We start from the raw sequence: 19,353 nt of genomic DNA, 5'->3' as shown, positions 1-19,353 counted from the left end.
AGGTTGAAGGTAGCCAAGCCGGAAATAAGCAACTACAACTCCCGGGAGGCGTAGCGGCGGCGTCCCGGATGCGTGGCCGTGAAGTCTGATGGGACGGGTAGTTTTGCAAACGACTTAGCCCAAAGGTTTACGAGGTTGAAAGCTCTCAGGCCTGGGACGCCGGGAGCCGGGGAGACATGGAACTGGAGCAGAGAGAGGGGTAAGCGGTTTTGGGGAAAATTGCCAATCCCAAAAGACATTGCGGCTGCATAATATACAACCATCCGCACTTTACCCTGAGGGATGATGGGGATTGTAGTTCATGCAACTGTTGGCTTAGAACTCTTTTAGGGACTGGGGTCTGTACTCGAGCGTCCTGCGGGAGGAGGCTAGGGATCTAGAGGTTGGAGGCCTGGGGTCTTGAACTTCCCTGGATCCTCGGGGAGGTAGAGTCTGGGGGATCTCCTGGATCTGAGGGAGGAGGGGCTGGGGACCCGGACTCGCGGGTCTGAGGGAGGAGGGACTGGGCGCAGAGGGGTGAGTCTCCCTGAGCTCCCTGACCTTACAGGACCATGGCAGCCGTGGGCTTTGAAGAGTTCTCAGCGCCGCCAGGGTCGGAGCTGGCGCTGCCTCCCCTGTTTGGTGGTCACATCTTGGAGAGCGAGCTTGAAACAGAAGTGGAGTTCGTGTCCGGGGGTCTGGGCGGCTCGGGGCTCCGGGAGCGAGACGAAGAGGAAGAGGCAGCCCGGGGCCGGCGGCGGCGCCAGCGGGAACTAAATCGCAGGAAGTATCAGGCGCTAGGTCGGCGCTGCCGGGAGATCGAGCAGGTAGGTGAGTGCGGATTCCCCTGTTGTGGGGTCCCCTGGCCTAAGTTTCCACCCCCTCCCAGTCTGTGCCTGTCCATATGCCCAGCCTTGTGTAGTTGAAGGAATCATTTATTCATTCATTATTCATTTATTCCGCACCTGTTAAGCCTCAGGCCCTGCAAGGCACCTGGAGAGCTGTCTTCTCTAGGAGCTTCCCGAACAGCCCAGATCAGCTTGCTGATGCCTCACAGGTGCCTCTCCTGCTCCCCACCGATTACAGGTCAAAGCCCAAGCTCTTCAGGTCTCCCATAACTCTGACATCAGTCACTCCTCACTCCTATCCATTCTGCCTCCAATCTCCCTGGATCCTTCTCCCCTCCATCAGGTTCTCTCTATCGAACCACTGCACTCCTTGGTGAGAATAAGGACGGAGCAGTAGGCAGGGCCGGCCCAGATCTTGAAAGGCCGTGAACACCAGGACATGAAATCTGGATTTTTTGTGTGTGCTGAGAGGGAGCTAATGAAAGGTTTCAAACAGGACCTGGATCAGGTCTGGATATGTGAACAGCTCCGAACTCGGTTGTATTCGTTTGCTAGGGCTGCTGTAACTAAGCAGCACAAACTGGGTGGCTAAGTAACAACAAATGCACTGTCTCACAGTCCTGGAGGCTGGAAGTCCGAGATCAGGGTGTCCGCGGCACTGGTCCTCCTGAGGGTGATGAGGAAGAATCTGCTACATACATGCTTCTCCCCCAACCTCTGGTGGTCTGCTGGCAACCTTTGGTGTTCCGTGTCTGTGTCCCATTTCCCCCTTTTTATAAGGACACCAGTCATGTTGGATTAGGGCCCACCCTCAGGACCTCATTATAACGTGATTCCCTCTGTGAAGACCCTATGTCCAAATAAGGTCACATTCTGAGGTCCTGGGGGTTCGGACCCAACACACCTTTTTTGGGGACACCATTCAACCCTTAACCGTGGTGCTGGGGATTCTGGAAGGGGGAGGCTGGTGTAGTGGTTCAGTCAGGAGTCCAGGAGATGGAGAGGAGGGGGAGAGCTAGAGAACTAAGGAAGTGACGTTTGAGACGAGTCTTAAGATGAGTAGGAGCGTCAGGCTGACTGCAGGGAAGGTGCATGCAGGACTCGGGGTATGAGACGCGTCTGGCTGGACGGGATGTTGGAGGGCCTGAGGGGAAATGGCTTTGGAGGCCAGGCTGAGGGCCATGGGCACAGTGGGCTGCTTTGAGCAGGGCTGGCTCCAGGTGTTCTAGTTCCCTGAACCTGCGCCAAAACCGAACCTCCACAGGGCCTGTGGCCAGCAGCTCCACTCCTCAGTCCTCTCAGCATAGGAAACAGTGACAGTTACCAAGATACTCTTAGCAGTGCTATTTGTAACTTAGTTTATATATGTATATATGTGTATATGTGTGGAGATCGATACTAAGGAGGTAAATCAAATCCAGTGCTGTTTAGGCCAGATACTGTGTGTCTGTTACTAGGTGGCTTTTGCTCCCTCTCACCCCCCAGGCTTCAGCTCCCCCCAGACTCTCTTCTGTCGTCTCTTCCTCTGGTGGGTGAGACAGCACACTGAGTACGGGGATGGGATATAAAGCAATGAGTGTCATGAGGAAAATGGAGTTGAGGGGAGTGGATGGTGGGCGGGGTCCTGGCTTGGGAGCCATGCAGAAGTGTGTCACCATTTAGTGGGAGGTCTGGGTGCACTCCCTGGAATCAGACAGGAGGTACAGCCCCTTACGGGCCATGAGATGGTCTTTCGTCCCGCTCCCTGGTCGACAGCAAGGGCTCCACTCACTGTCTGTTGGGGGTACGAGCAGGGTCCAGCTGACTTGTACCCTCTCATGTCCTGCAGGTGAACGAGAGGGTCCTGAACAGGCTCCATCAGGTACAGAGGATAACACGGAGACTGCAGCAAGAGCGCAGGTAACCCCTCGCATGCCCGCTCTGGGCACGCGTGCCCTTCTCCCAAATCTCGTTTCCATCGCCTCTGCCATTTCTCCACCACCTTCCCCCTCTGCTAGGCTGTCAGGAGGAGGCAGGGCCAGAGAGGGTGGGGCCTGAGGCCAGCAGGGACCAGGAATGGAATTGCATCTTGCTGGAAAGAGTTGGTTCTGGTTCTGGGGGGAGCGGGTGTACTCCCTTTGCATGGGACGTGCAGCAAGTGAAGCACGAACCTCAGAGTCACAGACTTTCTTGCACTGTTTTCCTGTACGACTCTGAGCAAACGACATCCCCTCTCTTAGCCCTAAGGGTAACACCAAGGTTGCAAAGCTGCTGAGGAGTAAACGGGAGCTCTCAGGATGAGCTCGGCTCAGTGCGTCCAGCTCAGGTCACCATGACCAGGAGGGGGCGTGAGCTCTGGGGCTAGTGTGCCCAGGATCCATGCTGATGCTGCCTCTCACTATGTCCCCGTCATGGCAAAATGGGCAGAACAGGCCTTATGCTGAAGGGCTCCACGGTGACGTACTTAGAATGATCAAATCGTAGAGACAGAAGAGAGACTGGTGGTAGCTGGGGCAGGGGAATGGGGAGTTGTTTAATGGGGACAAAGGTTCACTTTGGAAAGATACGAAAGTTCTGTAGGTGGATGGTGGTGATGGCTGCACAACAGTGGGAATGTACTTAATACTACTGAACTGTGCACTTAGCAATGGTTAAATCAGTACATATTATGATATGTATATCTTACCACAATTTTTAAAAAAATAAGTGATTTTTTTCAAAAGCCAAAAAAATGAATAAAATGAAAAGCGGGCCACATCACTCCTCTGCTCAAAAGCCTGCAGGGGTCGCACCTGATTCAGAATAAGAGTTAACATTCCTACACCAACCCACTGGCCCTATGTCGGATGGTCCATCACACCAGTCTCCTCAGCCTACACACCAGACATGCGCTGGCCTCAGAGCCTTTGTACTTGCTGTTCCTTCCGCCAAAAACTTCCTGCCACTCTCTCACCTTCCCAGCGAGGCCTTCCCCAGCATCCTTTTTAAGTTCCAATCAGGTACTATCCATCTTCTTTCCTACTTTTTGACCTATTAGGATTTGCTGATTTGCTGGCTCACCAGTAGCATTCAATCTATTAGAGCTTACAACAAAAATCCAAAAAGCTTTTAGAAGCAGGGACGGAGACAGAGAAGATGGCATCAATAAGAGGTGAGGGCTCCTGGAGTGCTTTGCACACATCTCTCTCAACTTTTAGTTACTAATCAAGATAATAACTTACATTTGAACATTTACTGAGCCAATCTCCCACTGAGAGCTTTAGAGAGATCTATTTGTAGTGTCACTCAGTAGTCAGCTCAGTCAGGGTTCATCTCCTGTTGACAAACAGAAAACTGAGGTGCGTAGATCACCTCGTCTTGCCCAAAGTCCCACTGGCTGGTCCAGTGCTTGGCACCTGGGTCTCAGACCCTGGAGCTTGGAACCTTCTGGGTCGAGGACACCTTGGCTTCCAAGGGAGTCAGAGCTGGGCTGTCGAGTGCTCCTTTCCTGGACCTCCAGATCAAGGTGTCCCCTGGCAGCTTCTCTCCCTCTGGGCGCAGGTTCCTCATGAGAGTGCTGGACTCCTACGGTGATGACTACCGCGCCAGCCAGTTCACTATTGTGCTGGAGGTGAGCATGGAGTCTCCGGGGGGCTGGGTGAGTGGGGAGCCCAGGACACAGCCTTCACCTGCCTCCTGTCTCCCTACCAGGACGAGGGCAGCCAGGGCACAGATGCCCCCACCCCAGGCAATACTGAGAACGAGCCTCCAGAGAAAGAGGGGCTGTCCCCGCCCAGAAGGACACCTGCACTCCCAGAACCCAGCAGCCCAGCCCTCGGCGAGGGGCCCAGTGGGCGGAAAAGGCGGCGAACGCCCCGGGAAGGACGGGAAGGACGCCGAGCAGGAGCTGTGTTGACTGCAGAACTGGCCCCTGTGCAGGTGGGAGAGGCCTGGAGCCCACAGGCTGGGGAGAGGTGGGCTTCACAGCAGGCGAGGGGCAGGCTAGAAAAGCTGGAGAAAGGCGGTAAAGCAGGAAGGGTTGGAGGAGGTTGGGTTGGGCAGGGAAGAAGAAAGAGGTGGAAAAACGCCAATAAGGCTTGGGTGGAAAGGAGGACGGAAGACCCGGAGGAGCTGTGGGGAGGAGAAGGAAGGACAGGAGATGATGGGTAGAAGAGATGTGGGTAAAACGAGAAGCTGGAGACCCGTGGACCTGGGGTCTCTGGGACACTCGCTGAGACGCACACTGGAGGCTGTCTGGCCTGGGAGAGCAGGAACGGGCCGAGGGCCTCCTCTAGATCCCAGGCCTACTCACACCTCGCTCTTCTCTCTCCAGATTAAGGTCGAGGAAGACTTTGGCTTCGAAACGGATGAGGCCCTGGACTCGGGTTGGGTTTCTCGGGGGCCAGACAAACTACTGCCCTACCCCACCCTAGCCAGCCCTCCCTTTGACTGACCCCCCCCAATAAACTGACCCCACATTTGCCTCGGCCACTGTCTGCTGCTCCCACCTCTAATCACACACACCCTCAGACTCCCGGGTAGGTTTTCACATTTTTATTGGGGGCTACGGCTGGCGGCCTCCTCCCTGTCAGTGGAGCTGCTCACAGTTTCTTCAGCCACTCCAAACTTGGGCCCTGGGGGTCCTGGGGGTGACTGGGTATGTCGGGCATGTTGCCATCATCCCGGACAGGCACTGTGAGACAGGAGGGGGCCACTGAGACCAGCACATCTCCAGGGACCCGCAGAGAAGCGCTGGTCTGTCAGTTACATTCAAAGAGGGAAATGGGACCCCAGGGGAGAGATAAGACAGGAGAGTAAGAGTCAGAGATGCAGATGTAGAGACTTGGGAAACCAAAGAGAGGTTGATGCAGAAAGGAGACTGAGAAAAAGAGCCAACAGAGATAAGGAAACAGGACAGAGACCTGGAGAGTTTGAGACGCAGAAAGACAAAAATCCAGAAAGCAACAGAGATGGGAACCCAGAAAGGGAACAAAATCTGGAACCACAACAGAAATAGTGCAAAAAATGAACAGGAAGTGAAGTTTACAGCATGTAAATTACATCTACCCCCAAAAATCCAGATGGCCCTGCAGAATCTCAGATCCCTGCCAAGGAAAGACCTGCCCACCATCACCCTCCCCAGCACACAGGCCCTGCTGGTCCTGCTCTGGCCCCACTCACCTGGGTAGTTGTAGGGTGTGACCTGGTTGATCCTGGCAGCGTACTTGGTGTAGGGGCTGAGGGGGGGCAGAACTATAGCTGTGGAGAGAAACAGGTAAAGGGTGGCTGGGCTGGGGGAGGGGGGAAGGTGAGGAGCAGAAGCTGAACCTTGGCAAAGTGGGGGGCATCAAGTGCATGGGGGAGGGAAGCAGGAGGTACAGCACCTCCAGGAGGCCCCTTGACACCCTAGGACCCCCATTTGTCAGAAGGGTTTGTAACTTTTTGGAGGTAGGGCTGGGAGCCAAGCACTTTCGGATATGTGGGACCTAGAGGGCACAGGGGAGGGAAGAAGTGTGGGTAGCCATGGAGCATACCGGAGGGTATGTCTTGGCAATGTAACAAATGGTTACAAACTGAGGGAAAGGGTTGTACAAGGAACAATCTGAGAAACTACAGTCCATCCATGGTGGGAGCCAGGAGACCAGGGGTGTGGGGTAGAGCACATAAAGGAATGTTCTAGCTGGCAGTGTCTGATAGAAATATAAGAGTCACACAGGTACTTTTACATTTTCTAATAGCCATGTCACAGTTAAAACATACAAATTAATTTTTTAAATATATTTAATCTGGCATATCCCAAACGTCATTTCAACATATCAACATGAGAAAAACTAAAGTATTTAATTTTTTTTGGCATATTAAAGTCTTTGAAATCTGGTGTGTACTCTACATGAGTGTAACATGTACCACCTCAATTCATACTGGCCCCATTTCAACTGCTCAGTGGCCAATGTGGCCCATGGCTGCCGTATGGGGCAACTGTGTTCTAAGAACCTTACTAAACTAACAATTGTCACCCTAAAAAACTTTAATAAAAACAAACAAAAACTTAACATGTGCCCTGCCGACCAGCGGTATTGACAAGACCTGGGAACTTGTTAGAAATGCATCCTTCCAGGCTCCAGCCCTACTGAATCAGAGCCTGCATTTTAACAAGACACCCCCCCACGCCCACCCCAGTGCACATGCAAACAGGAGTAATCCTGTTCTAAAGCCGTTTTCAATAAGGGCGGCACACTTAGAATCACTGCGGGATTTTCACAAGATGCAAATTCCTCGGTCACAACCTCCCCCCTACCCAACTCAACTCAGTCTGGTGGGGAGTGATGGTGAAAGGGGGTAGGAATCGGACATGATCGTTATCTTTATGGCTCAGGTGTTTTCAACGCACAGCCAGGGTTCAGAACCTCTCCTTGTGGGATTACGGACCTCTTGGGTGGGTATGTATGGGGTGGGGTGGGATGGTGAAGGGGTCATAATATTAAGAATGGGGGTAGGCAAGGGCACGTCGTGGGGGTGGATACACACCAGTGGGTACACAGAATGTTGAGGGTAGCGACGAGGCATTGGGGGTGTGGGACAACGCTAATGGGGGGCAATGGGAACTCGGGGGCGGGTGGAGGAGGTAAGGCTGGGAAGTCGGTTGGGGTGATGCACTTTCGCGCTCACGCACCGAGGCCCCCGATGGTGAAGGATGCGACCAGCACCGGCTCCTTGGCCCAGGCATTCTTGAAGAAGGCAGAGAGTCCTGGAGGGGTGAGCCGGGATGGTCACCTCTGCAGGGGATGTCCCCGCTGACCTCTAACCATCTCGCGCCACCCTTGCCCTGGAGGAACCCTCTCGAGACTTCTGCATCTCCCTCCGGCCCCGACCCCACCGCCGCCCCTGGGGTTCCGCCGCGCCCTACACCCGCACCGCCCGGGATTCCGCCCGGCTCATCGCGCCTGCGGCAACCTCACTTACTCCCGGCCATCTTGGTCTCGGCGACAGCCGTAGCGGCCGGAGCGCGGAGCACCCTGGGTATTGTGGTCCCTGCGCGCGAGGAGCCGCTGAGTCTGCTCATGCGCACTGGTTCAGAGCAGCGGTCCGAGGCGGTGGCCAGCACTCCGGAAGTTGTGGTCTCGGCCCGAGAGTCTCCGATGAGTCCGCGCATGCGCACTGGCGCGGAACAGAAGTCGGAGGTGGCTGCGGGAAAGGAGGCAGCGCTCCAGGTTTAAGTGCAAGGCTGTCTTGGCATCCCTGCCTTCGCCCTCTTTTCTCTCTCAGACTGGAAGTCGCAGAGTGACTTCCAGTCCTCCTGCTGCATCCTACCGGAGGCGGAATGCAATAGTCCTCATTTCATAATTTACTTATGAAAGCCCATTTTACAGATAGAGAAACGGAGTCTGGGAGAGGACGAATGACTAATCTATCATTTGAGGTTGCAGCTCAAAATCAGCTCGTCCTGGAAGCCCTGACTCGTATTGCAGAAGGGTTAGGGGCCTTCTGTGGACAATTACAGTGCTCTATGGGACCTCCATTATCACGCACATCGCTTTTTAAAAAAAAAAAAAAAAAAAAAGACCTGGTCCGGATCTGCCTTTCTATCAGACTGGAAGCTGCTTGAGGACAGTAACGGGATCTGAGTCCTCTCTGTGGCCCTAGAATCATGCAGCGGGGTCTGATACATAATAGGTGCTACTTTTAAAAAAAGTTTAATTAATGAACACAATTGGTTATGACTGCCCCAATCCCAAGTCTTTCCACATGGGGCTGTGACAGTCACCCAGGGGCCTGGGGCTGTGACAGTCACCCAGGGGCCCTCACCTCGCTCCTCCCTTCCCTAAACAGGGCTCTGCCTCTGGCAGGCTGATGTTGCCTCACTTCCTGAAAGGCGAGGGGACAGGGTTGAACCTTGGCTCCTGCTCTCACTCCAGCCAACCTGCCCACTATGGCCCTGGTGTTGATCCTCCAGCTGCTGACCTTCTGTGAGCCACCGACCCCCTTCTGCTTGGGTCCCTGGGGTGCAGAGAGACAGGCCCTGGGGACCCAGACACCTAAAGAGGTGGGGAGGGAGCAAGGGACAGGACTACTGGGTCTCCCTGAGGGTGGGTGCAGGATGATCAGAGAGCACCACCTAAGGGTTCAGAACTCTAGACCAGAATAACAGGACAGGACTGGAGCCCAGACCCCTGGGTCTAAAGGAAGAGAACACAGGGGACCTGAATTCCTGGAAGAAGAGGAAGTTGGGGGCAAGATTCTCCAGCTGTTGAGGCAGGAGAGGGCTAGATGACCTGAACTCCTGGGGACCGGGAGTGTAGATTCCCAGATTCAGAGGGCCTGGGGACTTATTAATAGATTCCTGGGTTGCCAATGACACAGGGCTGGAAGCAGCCTAGGGCTTTACCAAGACTAAGCCCCCTCAACCTTCTACAGGGCCGCTATGTCACACAGATATCACTCCGACTGGTGAGTAACAACTCCCATCCATTCTCTTATATATTGCTGACATCCCATTTCCAGCTACTCAGGTTTTATTTTGGTGCCCACCCTCACCCCAGATTTCCTTATTTCCTTCCCTCCCCTTCCTTCCTTTCTTTCCTTCTGTCCTCACTCCCTTTACTGACCAGTATAGGGGAGCAGTGAAGACCATGAACTTTGTGGAGCTAAAGAGGCCTCAGCTGGAACCCCAGTTTCACAATCGTGTTTATGAACTTCAACAAACCATTGCATGCTAAGTTTCAGTTTCCTTCTCTGTGAAATGGGCTGTTGTGAGGATTTAATAAAAATCATGTGTGAAAAAACCCATGGCTCAGAACTTGGCATAGTGCAGGACTCAAGAGAGAGGATTTCTGGCAATGCTTATTATTCCCCCTTTGAAAAGGTCCTCCTCCCTAAGATGTCCCTGGGTTTCTTTCCAGATTTTCTGCCGGGTGAGACCTCCACTTTCTCTCAACCTCCCTGCACTACACTCAGACTTCAAATAAGAACCATTAATACCTTAGCTATGAATTTATTTTAAATTACTATTTTTAAATGACAAAGCTAATATATATTCATGGTTTTAAAAATTCAATCATTGCCAAAGGACATATAACAGCCTCTCTTTTCCCCTTCCTCATCTTCCTTAAATAATCTCTGAATCCTTACAAAAATTTTCCAAGCATTCAGACATGTATTTATGTACTTCTTGGTTTTCTTGCCAAGGCAAAATTGATATTTTGTGACTCACACTGTTCTGCATCTTACATTTTTCACTTTACAATCTCTCGGAGATATTTCCATGTCATTTAGCTATCTCTACTTTTCTCTCTCTCTTTCTCTTTTTAAATGCTGTTCAGCATTTGCCATTGTGTGGCCAAATTCTAGTTTATATATATAACCTTCTTAATGTATATTTAGGTTGTTTCCAATTTCCCTCCTCACAACCAGTGCTGCCCTGTATGAGTTTTTTTGCACATATATGTGCCTTCATCTAGGTACAGCAATGGAAATATCGGGTCGTTGGTGTAGCTAGATAGAAACTGAAAAACTGCCTTCTCAAAAGGTGCACTGAAGTGCCTGTTTCACTACATCTTCACTCAAGCAGAATGTTAACCATTGTTTTAATTTTTGACGACCTGATAGTCAAAAAATTTTTTTTCTTTTCTTTTCTTTTTTTTTTTGCTACTAAGATTGAACAATCCTTCCCACCATCACCAAATGTGTTTTGGTCAATTGGACATCCTGTTCTGTGAATTGCCTAGTCATATGTTTTGCCCACCTTTCATTTGGGTTGGCCCTAGGATTTCTTTCTATACTCTTAATCGATGTGATTTATGAATAAGTAATTTATTTTCCTATATTTTGTTTGAATACTTTTATAGTTAAAAAAAAACACGCATGTGTTTCTTTAATTAATCTGGAATTTGTTTGGGGGAAGGTTATGAGATAGAAATCTAACATTTCCCTCCCAATAGATATTAATAGCAAGTTTGGCAACTATTGAAATATGTTGGATATGTTACCAATATTCTGGAGAGCAATTTAAAATCACAGATTTCTGGGACCCAACTGTAGCTGGTTTTGACAAAGCCCACTGGGGGTCCAGCGCCTCCCCTATTTTACAAAGAGGGGAACTGAAGCTAAGAGGCAGTGATTGCCTCCAGGTGATTCTCCTTCCGCCCCAGCTTCCCTTTCATTTACTTGGGATCCCAGGAAGCCTGAGGACCCAGGCCACCCGTTTATTCAGTCCCCCCAGCCTCATACCCCAAGCCGCAGCTGGGGGCTCAGCCAGCTGCAATTGTGACCCCCGGGGTCAACGTGACCTTGAGGTGCCGGGCGCCCCAACCCGCCTGGAGGTTTGCCCTCTTCAAATCTGGAGAGATCGCCCCCGTGCTGTACCGGGATGTGTCTGAGGAGCTGGCCGAGTTCTTCCTGGAGGAGGTGACTCCTGCCCAGGGGGGCAGTTATCGCTGCTGCTACCGGAATCCAGGCTGGGCACCGGGTGTCTGGTCCCACCCCAGTGATGCCCTGGAACTGCTGGTGACAGGTGAGGTCCTAGGGGAGAGAGAGGAGATGGGACACAGGAGTGGGATGAGGGAAGGGGGACGAGGGACAGAGATAGAGACATACAGAGGCAGACTTGTACAATGACACAGGGGGGGGAGGGAGGGGGAGAGAGAGAGAGAGAGAGAGAGAGAGAGAGAGAGAGAGGGAGAGAGAGAGAGAGGAACCAGAGGCTCTAGGCGGCGCCCACGCTGGTTCCCATCCACCCTCCTCACAGATACGCTGCCGCGCCCGTCGCTGGTGGCGCTGCCCAGTCCGGTGGTGGCGCCCGGCGACAACGTGAGCCTGCGCTGCGCGGGCCGCATGCGGAACATGAGCTTCGTGCTGTACCGCGTGGGCGAGGCGGCTCCCCTGCAGTACCACGATTCCACGCAGCCCTGGGCCGACTTCCCGCTGCCTGGAGCCCGCGCCCCTGGCACCTACAGCTGCTACTACCACACGCCCGCTGCCCCCTACGTACTGTCGCAGCGCAGCGACCCACTGGTCATCAGTTCGGACGGTGAGGGGCCTCACCACCCCCAACCCTCCTCCCTCAGACCCAGGAGTCAAGATTCCCCCTCCCATCGACCTTCTCGGTTGTCAGGGGGTTGGGTCCCTAACTCACACTGGAATTTAGAGACCCGGAGGGTGGGACCGAGACTTCCGGCTGGGTAGCTGACCGCCTCTGTCCCTTACTGGACCCGCAGGCTCGGGCTCCTCGGACTACACCCTGGGCAACCTCATCCGCCTGGGGCTGGCCGGCCTGATCCTGGTCTCGCTAGCCACGCTGGTTGTTTTGGACTGGCGCACCGGTAGTCGCGCCCCCGGTGGCGTCTGAGCCCAAGCTCCAGAGAACTGGATCTAGACGCCTGCAGTGCTGTGCGGAGACTTTCCAGAGAGGCAAAGAAGAAGCAGGGACCTCGGGGTGGCCTGGCCCTTCCAGGAGCCCCACAGCCCTGCTGCCCATCTGAGTGAGCCCAGCTTCCTGAGTCGTAATAACCTTTGTAGCATGCGCTCTCTCTTCCTCTGGGTCATTTTTCCAGGACCTTCCAGGTCAGTGGAAGGTGATATTAATGCTGAAGTCTTCCTAGCCCAAAGACCTGAATTCGAATACCAGTGCTGCTGCTCACTCACTGTGGGATATTAAGAAAGTGACTTTCCCCAAGCCTCATTTGCCTCGGCTGTAAAATGGGCACACTGGTAAATGCTCAATAAATGTTAGCAACTGTAGAACAGTAATTTCTAGCAAAGTCTCAGGACCTGAATGAAATTCTTTTTTTTCTCCATTGCACATGCTCCAGCTCACCTTTTAAGCAACTTATTGTGATTCTCTTCAGGACATCACTGCTTGGTCACCAAGCAACCTCTTAAACGCCTCCTCAAATCTGTCCCAAAGATAAACCAAGTAGAAGTTCTTCCCTCATTACAGTTTCATTTGTGGGTGCGGTTTTCCTTGAACCATCGTTTTCATATAAGCTGGGATCTGTGGTTTTGGCTGCCCTCACAATTGTGTTAAAAATAACACAAACCATTCCACCTGGCAGCCTGTCGGTTCTCCTTGTCTTGTTTCTCTTCCTTGAAGGCCTGGCTACATACACAGTTTCTTTTGTGTTTATTAATTTCAGTTCTGGTTTTATCCGGCAAATGCTGATGCCTTCCTCATCCACATACACATACTTTCCATCTCTAAGCACTTTTTTATCACTCACCACTCACTCACGTGTTCCTTTATTGACTTATGCCTAATTCTGGGGGAACACACATAGTCTTCTCTTTTTATCAAATTCTCAATCTTCCTGGTTCCCCTCTTCCTATTTTATGGAGAACAGGATGACTTCCAGCTTTTGGACAGCCCCAGTCCCCTCCCCCACTAGTCGGGTCGCCGTGAGTAATGTACAGACCCTCCTGAGTTTTCACTGCAAAACGGGAAACTAAACATATCTGCCATGTCAGTTCTAGAGAGACTTTAAGGAGATAACTTGTCCCCAACACATGAAACGATATCGCTTAAATCAGCAACTTTAACTTTTTACACTTTTTGGGGGAGACGACATAGAGTAAGAAGCAAAGTTCACACCACAACCCTGTATACATACATCCATTTCTATCTATAAACTAAAACTCAACTTCCATGAAACAATTTTTACTTCTAGATGGATGCATATTGATATATCTATCCTATTTTATTAAAAAATGCTGCCTTCTCTGATGTGATGACCCCCGTGCCTAACACACACATGCACACACCCGATTTGCAGAAGGGTAAGCAATATTTGGCAGTGTGTGCTTTTATTTCAGAAACTAACCTAAACCAGGACTTATATAAAGATTGGGAAAGTTATAAGATGGGTAGACAGTATAGAATGATATTATTTCAACACCCAGTTCTCTTAGTGTGAAAGATTCGGGTATTCAAGTATGAGGTTAATCAGAACTGAATTTTAAAGTCAAATTAGCCACCTGTGTGCACGGACTTGCTGGAGAGATGGGGGGAGGTGAGAGACTCTGAGTGGAACTTTCTGGGTTTGTTCTTGGTACCAACTTGGGACCCTGGTGGAATATATCCAGGGTAATTCCCCTGGCACACATGGGTGTGGGAAATCAAGGGAGAAGAGGGGGCCCGGGTTATAACGAGTGAACCAGTCGTGGATGGGCCTGCAAAGTCATCAAATGCAGTCTGCCCACTTTACAGATGGGAAAATGGTGGAATAGAGAGGGGACATGAAGTTCCCTCAAAGTTATATGGGACGTCAGTGCCCCACCAGGGAGGCTGACTGTGTTTGTGCTTCAACTTGGCTCCATCTATTCATTCACATTCAATCACTCATTCAACCACTCATTTCTTTCCTCTTTCATTCATTCTGTCATCCATCCATTTCTTCATTGCCTTTCACCCTTCTTTCTTTCTATGTCATGACCCCCAGGCCTAACACACATCATCCCCTTTCCACTTGCTCTCATTTGTGCATCTATCTATCCTTTCATTTGCCCTTATTCATCATTCATTCATTTTTACATCCATTTATCCATTCCACCCTTTGTTAATCACTTAATTAATCCACTCACCTGTTTATTTACTTATTTAATACCCATCAGTTTACCCATACATTTATCTATGCAACGTATCAAAAAACAGCAGTGTACCCAGTGACTGGCACAAGGCTTGGTAGAGACAAGTGTTCAGTGAATGTTTATTAAGTGACTAGTAGTCATAATATGAATTTCACTGTCTACCATTGATCATGTCTCCATACCAGAAACTTTGCCGGATGATGCACATGTGTTATTCCAAATCACGACCGACAGTCCTCTAAGACACATAACAGAGTTTAACCTCACAGAGAGTCTGTATGGTTAGACTGTTGGGCTTCTTCTTCCCCCTATGGCTGCTCTTAAAAACAACCTCTCGTCCAGTTTGTTGAGTCCAGACTTGTGGGCTTTCCCGGCTTTAGTCTCCTGTCTCACTTTTAAGTGAGGAAAACAATGGGGAATGTTTAACATTTAACAATTGCAAAGCAATTTATGTTTTTTGAAGGGGTGGCCGGATGGCTCAGTTGGTTAGAGCGCGAGCTCTGAACAACGGGGTTGCTGGTTCGATTCCCACATGGGCCAGTGAGCTGCACCCTCCACAATTAGATTGAAGGACAACAACTTGGAGCTGACGGGCCCTGGAAAACACACTGTTCCCCAATATTCCCCAGTAAAAATTAAAAATAAATTATGTTTTTTGAGGTAATGGCTCCTTTATTATTTATCACTCATAAAGGCTCAGAGTTCCCAAGATGTCCATAATGAGATTGTGACACATCTGACAAGGTCTTTCCTTTCTGTCCTGTCTTGCCTAGTTAACTGCTCACCCTTCAGGTGCCACATGACATGCTGTTTCCTCCGCAAAGTCTTGCCCAAGCCATTTGTGCTTCCCTAGTGTATCAGCACAGCCCAGCTGAGTACTCATCGTACTGTGCATTCTGAGTCTCTTTCTCCCAGACCAGGCCACAAGCTCCTCCCAAGGGACCAGGCTGTCTTCTCTCTCCACCCCCAGGGCCTGGCACATAGGTCTTCGGAAGACATGCCCAGTGTGACTGGATGAGCTCACCATGCGGAAGGTTACTTAAATAAGCTCTGTACTTTTGCCCTTCTACGGTGGGCAGAGTGATGGTTCCCTCAAACCTCTGATGTCCCAATTTCTGGAACCTGTGAACCTGTTATACATGGCAAAAGGGATTTCACAAATGTGATTACATTGAGATTCAGGAAGTGGGGATTATTTGGGTGGGTTCAATGCAATCACAAGGATCCTTGTAAGAGGGACGCACGAGGGTCAGACTTAGAGAAGGCGATGTGAGAGTGGAAGCTGAGGCCAGAGTGATGCAGGGCCTCCGGCCAAGAAATGCAGGCAGCTTCTAGAAGCTGGAAAAGAAAAGGAGTTGGATTCTCCTCTAAGGCCTCCAAAAAACAAACAAACCAAAAAAAACCAGCTTGCCAACCCGTTTTGGACTTCTGCAGAACGGAAAAATAAAAAAGTTGTGCTGTTTCAGGCCACTTAGTTTGTGACAACGTGTTCTGACAGCCATAGAAAAGCGAATATTATTAGCTTCAATGGGATCCCCCTCTTATCTCACAAACCCTGCCATCCTCACCGTTACGTCTTCCATTTTTGTCCCTGTACCCGTTCGTCCCAAGTTCCCATTCATCCACTTATCACATATTAATTTAAGGGCTCCCATGTTTCAGACACCATGCTGGGTGCTGGGGACACAGTGGGGAGTAATAGCAGACACACCCCCTACTCTCACGAAGCTGATAGAGAAACCAAAGCATAAAGAAAATTACTACTCACTGTATTGATTAGGGAGCACTTTAAGCTGCTGTAACAAAGAGATCCTCTCCAAGGGGGAAAAAAACTGTATGTACTTTTATTTTTTCTCTCACTTAGCAGTATATATATATATATATATATATATACACACACACACACACACACACACACATATATATATATAGTTGAACAGTCTAGGTCTGTTTATCAACAGCTTTGTTTTTATCAAAATGTACTGTTGAAATTGGTTCTGAGTCAGCAGGAAAGGAGGAGGAAGAAGAGAAGAGAGAGGGAGGGGGAGGGGAGGAGGGAGAGAGAGAGAGAGAGAGAGAGAAAGAGAGAGAGAGAGAGATAGAGAGAGACCCATACAATCATTTTCAAGAGAAGGACCCAGAATTTGAACATGTCTCTTCTGCTCACTCCCATGGGCCAGAGCTTAGTTCCGGGCCAGGTCTAGCAGCAAAGTGGCTGGGAAGAATATGGACTCCAGCATATGTCCTTCCAAAAATGGGAGAGGAGGTTCTATTACTTAAAAGGAGAAGGGAAATCTGCATCCTGGGAAGCCATTAGCCATCTCAACCATTGCAACTAAAGCAATAAGGAGAGGGCGTTTGGAAAGCCCGTGATAAGAGCATTTAACCTAACCATGGAGATCTAATGGCTTGGCTGAAGAAATGATGGGAGCTCTGATAGTTCAGCAGATGTTGACTAGGTGAAAAGGCGCCGGAAGGGTCTTCTAGGCAGAGGGAACAGCATGTACAAAGACCTAGTGGAGGAAGACGCAAGGTTACAATGATGAGGGACTGAAAGTTGTGTGATACTGCCACCTTGTGGTCACATCTTTTTCCTTGCTCAGCGCTGAAATCCTGAACTGGTAACTATAAGACTGCACTAGAAAAATGGTCAATGTGGCTGATACTGAGAGTGTAAGAATGAGAGAAATGTAGGAAGGCAGGGCTGTAGCGTCAGTCAGCTGGCCTTTGTATGTTATAATAATGCCTTGCTGGGCATTCGTTATTAGTGAGGGAAATCTGACAACTGTGGTCCTGGCCCTCATGAAGAATTTTCTGGAAAAGCTTAGTTGAAATTCTCTGTGTAGGCCCGCATCTCCTTTCACATGCATTAAATGTTTATTTTCCTTCGGAGGGGCGGGGCGGGATACAGCAATAAAACATTGTGAACCCTGTTCTTAAATAAGCCCCATGGAAACCAGGGTGCCCTTTTCTTAAAAATGCAATGTGGGTGTCGTTTCTGTCGTTTGCCAATGATCTCCAAATGTCCCCCATTCGGGGCACTATTATATAAAGGAGCCAAATGACCTGTGTGTTGTCCGCACTTATGTACTTCACAGCAGGTTAAGATCCGTTAGCTCAAAAGCCCAGGGGCGCCAAACTCCAATGTTTACACATCCAGTTATTTCCCCTTCTCTTCTTGTTCCCTTGCCCTCCTCCCCTTCTGGGTAGTGTCCCGCCCAACCTTTTGCCTTTGGAAGGTTTCATTCTACAAGGGACTTCCGCACTCGCAAACCTGTGAGAGCAAATAAAACTCGTTGTGTGCTACTGCCACCTAGTGGCCACAACTTTTTTCTCGATCATGTGGAAATCCCTGAACTCACAACGTGCACGTAAATAGGACTGCTCTCGCTAGTCTTAGTTGCCTATTCTGGCTGGACCGTGAGTTGTCAACGGCAGTGACAAGTGTCCTTTCCAAGATGGAGCATTTAATTTTAAGAACTCCTTCCCCCCACCCGAAAATTTTAAGAACTCCCTCCCCCCACCCGGAGCTCTCTCTTCTCCGTGACCCAGTGACCAGCAATGTTTGAGACGGTGGCTGCTCCATCCGTCTGTGTGCCTGAGTGACAAGGACATGACCAGAACCCCTGCCAGCCGTCGCTACTACACTCTCCCTGCCCTGCTTGGCTCCAGGCACCCAGCTCCCACCCCGCAATCCGCCCCCAGGAGCCCATCCATGCATGTTCCCATCATTTTGTGCGTCTCAGTCAATTTGGGTTTTACAACAAAATACCACAGACTGGGTGGTTTCAACAAGCTTATTTCTCACTCCTGGCAGCTGGGACGTCTGAGATCAGGATGCCAGCGTGGTTCTGGTGAGAGCCCTCTCCCTGGCTTGTAGTCCGCTGCCTTCTTATTGTATCCTCACATGGCAAGGGGAGACGGAGAGAGATTTCTTTCATCTCTTCTTATAAAGCCACGAATCCCATCGCGGGATTCGCATAATCCAGCCTCCTGACCTCACCTAAACCTAATTATCTCCCAAAGGTCCCACTTCCTAATGGCATATGTTGGGGGTTACAGCTGCAATATGTGAATATGGTGGGTTGCGGGGCACAGACATTCAGCCCATAATTGCATCCTTCTGGAGATCTTGTATCCATTGCTTATTTCAGAGAAATATGGAAGGGTCACACCATTGTAAAGGGGTAGATCTGATATGGCTTCCTGGAAACCTTTCACGTGGCCATGTAGCTGGAGGAGAGGGGCTGCTAAGAGGCCATCTCTCCCTCAGCTTCTTGTCAACCCTGGGGGGCTGTTATGAGACAGGTTCTCATTGCTTTCCAAGCTCAGACGATGTGTGAGGCTTTCTGCCCTGTTCCCCCCTTCCCCCCACACCGCCGACTGAAGCTGCAGAATATAAAAATGCCTAGCTGCAGTCTAGGTTTGACTCATGATATCTGGAAAGATATGTGGTCTTCCTTCTGGGTTCCTGGCACAGAGCTCCTAAAACCCTTGGGATTTCTTGTGTGATAAGGGTGACAGAAGCATCTTTTGTCCTAATGAGGTCACTCTTGGTGGGACCCTAGGAAGCTTCAGGATGGGGGCTGATTGTCAGAAAGACCAAGATTTGATGAGAAGTTTGGGGATTTCAGCATCTGTCCCCCAACGTCAGGGGAAGGGCGAGGGGTGAGGGGTTGGAGACTGACTTAACCACCAAGGGCCAATAATTTAGTTAACTCTGCCTGTGTAGCCGAGCCTCCATTAAACACCCAACAGGAAAGAGAAAGATCTGAGTTATAAAACGAACTGAAAGAATCTGGTTATAGTGTTGAGTTGAAAGCATTTTCAAGAATATCGGTCTTATTTTAGGTGCAACATGAAGAATCACATGAATATTCATATGACTTACTGAATTGTACACCTTTCTGTTGAAATAAATCTACACACAGACGTGTTATTTGAACAAAAGGGTCTTATAAGAGTCTTAAGACTTCAAAAGTCATCGCAA

At 50.2% G+C, this 19,353-nt stretch overlaps 3 protein-coding genes across 5 annotated transcripts; 2 read left to right on the top strand and 1 right to left on the bottom strand.

The window, feature by feature from the left end:
• The first annotated feature begins 57 nt into the window (after window positions 1-57).
• On the top strand, window positions 58-5,274 carry TFPT (TCF3 fusion partner). 2 transcript variants are annotated; one of them, XM_033127529.1, is made up of 6 exons: window positions 58-199; window positions 548-806; window positions 2,656-2,726; window positions 4,347-4,416; window positions 4,497-4,724; window positions 5,119-5,274. In XM_033127529.1, the coding sequence occupies exons 1-6, from the start codon at window positions 177-179 to the stop codon at window positions 5,236-5,238; spliced, it is 771 nt and encodes a 256-aa protein (XP_032983420.1). In that variant the 5' UTR covers window positions 58-176; the 3' UTR covers window positions 5,239-5,274. The 2 variants fall into 2 exon arrangements, with proteins under 2 accessions (XP_032983420.1, XP_032983421.1); XM_033127530.1 differs by lacking the exon at window positions 58-199 and adding an exon at window positions 235-382.
• A 50-nt stretch (window positions 5,275-5,324) lies between these two features.
• On the bottom strand, window positions 5,325-11,275 carry NDUFA3 (NADH:ubiquinone oxidoreductase subunit A3). The gene is made up of 5 exons (XM_033127536.1): window positions 11,148-11,275; window positions 7,749-7,970; window positions 7,459-7,533; window positions 5,967-6,044; window positions 5,325-5,478 (listed from the first exon to the last, which is right to left on the bottom strand). The coding sequence occupies exons 2-5, from the start codon at window positions 7,936-7,938 to the stop codon at window positions 5,387-5,389; spliced, it is 435 nt and encodes a 144-aa protein (XP_032983427.1). The 5' UTR covers window positions 7,939-7,970; window positions 11,148-11,275; the 3' UTR covers window positions 5,325-5,386.
• OSCAR (osteoclast associated Ig-like receptor) lies at window positions 7,953-12,583 on the top strand. 2 transcript variants are annotated; one of them, XM_033127527.1, is made up of 6 exons: window positions 7,953-7,996; window positions 8,616-8,752; window positions 9,201-9,233; window positions 10,996-11,295; window positions 11,530-11,811; window positions 11,999-12,583. In XM_033127527.1, the coding sequence occupies exons 2-6, from the start codon at window positions 8,716-8,718 to the stop codon at window positions 12,127-12,129; spliced, it is 783 nt and encodes a 260-aa protein (XP_032983418.1). In that variant the 5' UTR covers window positions 7,953-7,996; window positions 8,616-8,715; the 3' UTR covers window positions 12,130-12,583. The 2 variants fall into 2 exon arrangements, with proteins under 2 accessions (XP_032983418.1, XP_032983419.1); XM_033127528.1 differs by lacking the exon at window positions 7,953-7,996 and having other exon boundaries at window positions 8,613-8,752.
• The last annotated feature ends 6,770 nt before the right edge of the window (window positions 12,584-19,353 follow it).

This window comes from Rhinolophus ferrumequinum, chromosome 15 (assembly GCF_004115265.2).
Source record: "Rhinolophus ferrumequinum isolate MPI-CBG mRhiFer1 chromosome 15, mRhiFer1_v1.p, whole genome shotgun sequence".
Taxonomy (NCBI): domain Eukaryota; kingdom Metazoa; phylum Chordata; class Mammalia; order Chiroptera; family Rhinolophidae; genus Rhinolophus; species Rhinolophus ferrumequinum.
The sequence above is the reverse complement of the archived record's forward strand: the minus strand, read 5'-3'. Positions and strand labels throughout refer to the sequence as shown.